Source organism: Chrysochloris asiatica, unplaced genomic scaffold (genome assembly GCF_000296735.1).
Source record: "Chrysochloris asiatica unplaced genomic scaffold, ChrAsi1.0 scaffold00125, whole genome shotgun sequence".
NCBI classification, from domain to species: Eukaryota; Metazoa; Chordata; class Mammalia; order Afrosoricida; family Chrysochloridae; genus Chrysochloris; species Chrysochloris asiatica.
Window position 1 is genome coordinate 2,679,361 of NW_006408643.1, and position 6,715 is coordinate 2,686,075.

The following is a 6,715-nucleotide window of genomic DNA, read 5'->3' on the forward strand; positions in this document are numbered from 1 at the left end:
CCTCATCTTTCTCCTGCGTAACAGCTGTCCCTGAGGTTAGCGGCCTGATTCATAGCCACTACACTACCATAGCTCTCGCTCTCTCTCTCTATATATATATATAGGTTCATGGGAAAATCCCCTATTGTTTCATTCTGTTTTCCACAAACTCTTTGAAGTCCCTTCAGACACCAACCATCACACACATACATTTGTATATGAATATGTACATTTATGTATTACAATGAATACAGTTGTTCGTTGCAATCAAATCTATTCTAATTCATGATGAACCAATGTCTGCAGGGTAGAATTGTGCTTCATAGGTTTGGCAAGGCTGTGATGTTTCATAAGCAGATTGCCAGGTCTTTCTTCCAGGGCACATCTGGGTGGGTTCAAACTGCCAAATTAGTGCTTAACTCTTTGTGCTAAGATAGACTGGTAGATGGATACACAGAAAGAATGCAAGAGATAGAACGATCGATACATAGAGTTTACTTCAAGAGATTGACTCTCACAATTTTAAGTCCAAAATCTGTAGGTCAGGTGACAGGCTGGAGACTGGTGGCTTTTGCAGACATAAATCCCAAGAGCTGTAGGTCAGGTGCTGGAAAGTGTTCAGGAGAGAGCGGTACCTCTGGGTGAACTTGAACCTCTAACATTTCAGTTAGCAGTTGGGTGTGTTAACTGTTTACAACACTGCTCTGCCAACTAGTAGCTTGGAGTGAGAGAGAAGTTCTGTCAAAATATCTACTGCCTCACCTTATGAGAAGCCCTGGTGTGGCACTGTAGGATAAGCACTAGACTGCTAACCACAAGGTCAGTGGTTCAAACCCACCAGCCGCTCCTCAGAAACCCTCTACAGGGTCGCTATGACTTGGAAGTACTTCACAACAAAGCCTTCAGAAACTCCCTTTTCAATCGATGGATTGGCTATATTAGATGACATTATGGAAAGTGCTTATATCCCATCTTGGAACAGCAACTAGTCCAGTGTTTGGTCAAACCACTGGGAACCACAGCTCACCCACGTTGACACAGAAATTAACCCTTACATACATACCCTGCAGGCATGTGCTCATCAGCTTCACCTTCGTGTACGGTACAGTGGTCATGGCTTTGGTGGACGCTGAATACGAGATGCCAGGCCAGATGCTCAAAGTCCGATACTGGCCTCGGGACACATGGCCCATGGGACTGCCCTATGTGGAAGTCAGGAGTGACAACAAGAACTGCTGAGGTCCACCAGCCTCCTGCCTACCCAACCACCATCAACATGCCTGAGTCTTGAGAGATGGACCTGGATCATGGACTTCAGCTTGAAAGACACACATGGATCCTTCCTCCAATTCCGTCCCTCATCCTCTTGTCCCCCTGCAAGGAAGGAGATGGGCTTCCTGACCTCTTTGGAGCAGTAGTCTGATGATCCTGTGTGGCTAGCTGTTGTATCTCCCTGTCTTCTAACAATTTCCTGCTGTGTCTACAGTTTTCCCATGGCCTATGTTACAAGACTTTTGCAGGGAATGAACCCATGCTAGAGCTTGGTCCCTGGGCACTTTATAAATATTGGTGGCCACTACTTACGTCTTTGACTATAGTAGTGTCCTTGGTGTTTGGGGGTCATATCAGAGAAAGGGCACATCTTCAGGTCACCTCATTCTATACCCACGCTGATGTATAATTACCTCCTGGGAGCTCCACATCTACTCCTATGGACTCGTGAGAGTCACAACTGAGGAAATGGAGTTCCCAGTAGGGTAATCTAGGTGCTGGGGGAGCACAGGGGATCAAAAGAGGGAGTCTCAGAGGAGGTAGAGCATTCCCATGGAGGCTAGGAGCACAGAGCTTGGAGTTACCCCATCTTGAATGCTCATGTCATCATTTTTAAGCGGGTTTCCCGACTTTAAAGTTCAACCCCTTGCCTATAAAACAGAAATACTGTTTTTTCCCTCATGAAGTCTCTGTGTGGATAAAACGAAATGATGTATCTAAGGTGCTTAGCAGAGGATGGATCCATCTATCCATCCATTCCTCCTTTAATTTATCCATCCATCCATCCATCCATCCATCCATTCTTCCACCATTCATTAATTCATCCAATCATCCCCATTCATCCCTTCCTCCTTTAGTTTATCCATCCATCAATCCTTCCACCATTAATTTACTCATCCATCCACCCACCCATTAATCCATCCACTCACCCTTTAGTTTATCCATCTGTCCATTTATCTGTTCATCTACCATTAATTTACCCTCCCATCCTTCATATATTAAAGTTTCCCATGGAACCATCATCCTTTAATTTACTCATCCATTCATCCTGTCATCTGTCATTCATCATTTTTCATCCAGTCATCCATTCATTAATGTGTCCATCCATCCAGTGAGCCATTCATCATCTATATTTGCTGTTGTTACTAGATGCTGTTGAGTTCGTTTGGACTCATATAGCAACTCTATATACAACAGAGTTGTTGAAACACTGACTGGTCCTGCGCCATCCTCACACGCTTCCCTATAATTGAGGGCACTGTTGTAACCATTGTTGTTATCAGTGCATGTAGATGGGGGTCTTGCTCTTTTTCACTGACCTCCACTTTACCTAGCATGATGTTCTTCTCCAGGAACTGTCTGAAGTACGGGCAACAAAGTCTCACCATCTTCTGTTCTAAGGAGCACCGTGACTGTACTTTGTCTAAGACAGATTTGTTTGTTCTCCTGGCAGTCCATGCTGTATTCAATATTCTTCACCAACACCATCATTCAAAGCCATCTTTGGTCTCATTTAGTCATTGTCCAATTTGTTATATTTAGTCACTCGGTGATCTCTTCAGTATTCAGATTTGAACCAAATTATTCAATCATCCTTCTGCTAATGAATCTATTTTAAACTCATTCATATCTCATCAACAAATACTTATTGAGTTCCCTGTGTATATACATTTTGTTATATACCATCAAGTTGGTTCTAACTCACAGCAACATTGTATAGGATTTCCACGAAGCAGCTGCTGGGTTTGAACCACCAATCTTGTGGTGAACTGTCCAATGCTTATACTTATTGAGTTCCCTGTGTATATACATTTTGTTATATACCATCAAGTTGATTCTAACTCACAGCAACATTGTATAGGATTTCCACGAAGCAGCTGCTGGGTTTGAACCACCAATCTTGTGGTGAACTGTCCAATGCTTATCCTACTATCTAGTGGTAAGCAGTCCAGTGCTTATGTGGAGTCCTGATGTGGCACCATACAATAAGCCTAAGGACCAGAAGGCTGGACCACAAGATCTGTTTGAACTGCAAGGTCAGCGGTTCAAACTCACCAGTCTTTCCTTGGAAACCCTATACAGGGTCACTATGAGTTGGAATTGACTCGATGGCACTTAACAACAACAAATATATATGTGTGTGTGTGTCTGTCTGAGTCCTGGTATAGTGCTGTGGGATAAAGCACTGGACTGCAAAGTCAGTTTGAACCACAAGGACGGTGGTTCAAATTCACCAACTGCTCCTTAGAAATCCTAGACAGGGTTGCTATGAGTCAGAACCTCCTCGACAGCACTTAATAACAACATCAATTCTAACTCATAGCGAACCAGTATAGGGTTTCCAAGGAGCGGCGGATGAGTTTGAACCGCTGACTTTGTGGTTCAAACTGACGTTGCAGTCCTGCACTTGTATATGTTATTATTGCTATTACTAAGTGCTTTTGAGTCAAATTCAACTCACAGTGACCCTGTGTAGGGTTTCCTAGGAGTGGCAGGTGAGCTTGAACCACCGATCTTACCACCAAAGTTCAAAGTGACTTTGCAGTCCAGCACATTAACCTGCAATGCTACACCAAGACTCCATGCTTGTATACCTGTATACCTGTATATCTGTATTGGAGCTCTGGTAGCATAGTGGTTATGAGTTGGGCTGCTAACCTCAAGGTCAGCAGTTCAAAACTACCTACTGTTCCTCAGGAGAAAGATGAGGCTTTCTGCTCCTGTAAAGATTCAAAGCCTCAGAAATCCTGTTCAGGGTTACTATGAGTTGGAACTGACTCCACAGCACATAACCAACCACAATAAATCTCTATCTTGTTGTTAAGTGCCGTTGAGTTGGTTCCAACCCATAGCAACCCTGAACAGGGTTTCTGAGCCTATAAATCTTTACGGGAGTAGAAAGCCTCATCTTTCCCTCGCGGAGCAGCTGGTAGTTTCGAACTGCCGACCTTGCGGTTCGCAGCCCGATTCATAACCATTACGCTACCAGAGCTCCTATCTATGGGTTAATGTGACAGACTGAAAAGCCATTTGAACTGCAAGGTCAGCAGTTCAAGCTCACCAGCCACTCCTTGGAAACCCTATACAGGGTCACTATGGGTCAGAACCGATTCAATGGCACTTAACACCAGCAACTATCTATCTATCTATCTATCTATCAACTATTCTCTCAGACACTAGACCTTGGTGTATAAGTCAAAAAAATCATTCAAAGTCCTTGCCTTATGAAGGAAACAGATATTAAACAAATTTAAAGAAACATGAACAAGATACTTCCAACCACCAATGACTGCTACAAAAAAAGATAAAGCAGGATGAAGTTCTAGAGAATGATGGAGTGGGTTGTCCAAATGCGTTGTCAAGGAGGAGTGTGCTTTTAAGCTGAGCCTTTGAGGACAAAGGAAAAGCAGCTATGCAAATGAGCGGGGGCTCGGGGAGACCGGATGGATCATCTGTGCACAGGGAACCACAGTGTGACCCCACCCCATCCACAGGTGCCATGAACTTTCATGTCTCTGTAGGGGTTTAGCACATAGGAAAGGGCTCTTAATCTGGGAGCTCCAAGTAGGTCTCAGTGTTCATGAACCCCTGGACACCATCTGCAAAAGATGAGTGTCTGGGCAGTTGAGTCTATCATATACCGTGACCCATGGCGCCCCCATGTGTGTTAGAGTAGAATTGCGTTCCTTAGGGTTTTCAATGACTGAGTTTTCAGAAGTAGATCACCAGGCCTTTCTTCTGAGGTGCCTCTGGGTGCACTTGAACGCCAACCTTTGGGTTAGCAGCTAAGCATGCTAACCATTTACACCTAACAGGCAACTCTGTGGTTGCTGGCGTTTGTTGGCTCAGTCCTGACTCATAACAACTGTAAGTGGGCAGAGTAGAACTGCCCGATAGGGATTTCAATGCTGTGACTTTGTTTTAAGGTGTTTATTGTGGATTGAGTGAAATTTTACAGGGCAGATCATCAGTTTTACAGTCCACGAATCATACACCTTGTTTCATTACAATGATTATAATCCCCTCCATGTACCATCAGTTAACAATATTTCTCTCTATTCACTTTGTTGTTGTTGTTGTTAAGTGCCGTCGAGTCGGGTCCGACCCATAGCGACCCTGTACAGGGTTTCCGAGGGTGTAAATCCTTACGGGAGTAGAAAGCCTTATCTTTCTCCCGCATTCACTTTAGCTCTTTTTTTTTTTTTCAAACGCTCAGGCATATATAACAATTTACACCACAAAAGGACACATTCTGCTAATCTGCCTCCTAGCCGCCAGCTCTCAGTCCCTCTTTTCCCATGAATCTAGAGTCCTCAGCTGCTCCCTCTCTCCATGTCTCCATCTCTGCCTCCATCTCTGGTGTCACTGCTTCTCTAGATAAGGTCTTGCATTCCGCTTGTGCCCTTCTCCCTCGATGGCTCAATGCTGTGACTGTTTAAAAGTCTGGTCTTCCTTCTGAGGCATTTTAGGGTGTCTTTGAATCACCAACCAGGAACTCTACCTGTCTCTAAACACATGGCCATAATTTGTCCCCAGCATCTGTGCCCTGGCCCCTGCTGATGCTTCCTCCTGGCCTCTTCTTGGTACATAGGCACAGCTGTTTAGACTATGCTATGTGACCTTGGAGGGTCACAGTCTCCATTAGAGAGGGCTTTGGGTAGCAGCAAACAGCGTTCAGCTCCTACAGGCTGAAACACCAAAGGACAATTAGCACATGAACTGTTAGAGTGAAGGATCAAGCTTCAGGCTTGGCTGGATCAGGTTTCAAATGTCACCAGAGCCCGGCTGCCTCCATTGTTTTCAATTGCCTCATGGTGGAAGCTGGTCCCTAGCAGCAGTTCTAGGCTTATATTCTTTCAAGTTGAAAAGTGAACTCAAAAGCTCCAAGAACCTTTAAAAAGATGTCTTGGTGTCATCATTCTCTAAAAGCAAAACAAAACAGATAAATAAACAAAAACAACCATACCTGTTGTCATCCAATGAATTCTGATTCATCAGGATCCTATCTGGTGCTGTGGGTTAATGCACTGGAATGCAAAGTCAGTTTGAACTGCAAGATTGGCAGTTCAAGCTCACCATCCTGCTCCTTGGAAACCCTATCCAGGGTCGTGATGGGTCAGAACCCAACTCAACAGCACTTAACAACAACAACAATGCACAATAGAATGAAACCATGCCCAATCCTGTGCCATCCTCACAGTTATAGATGAGCCCATTATTTCTGCCTCTCATTGGGGGTCTTCCTCTTTTTCACTGACTCTTCCCAGCACTGTCAGATTCAAAATGACCAATACCAATCCATTTCAGCTCACTAATGTCCAGGATGTTGATTTTTTTTTTAATGTTTTATTGTGAATTATGTGATAGTTTACATGGGAGAACATTAGCTTTACATTCATCCTATCTTATATCATTTCTTTGCCATGGTTACAATCCCCTCCATGCATCATCAACCAACCAAAGG

General features: G+C 44.1%; 1 protein-coding gene across 1 annotated transcript in view; it reads left to right on the plus strand.

Annotated features, from left to right (window-relative positions):
- Window positions 1-1,218, plus strand: part of ACER1 (alkaline ceramidase 1) — a 35,805-nt gene extending 34,587 nt beyond the window's left edge. Inside the window, exon 6 of the mRNA XM_006868889.1 lies at window positions 1,050-1,218. Within this exon, the coding sequence (XP_006868951.1) occupies window positions 1,050-1,218 (169 nt within the window). The remainder of the gene's footprint in view (window positions 1-1,049) is intronic.
- Window positions 1,219-6,715: the final 5,497 nt, after the last annotated feature.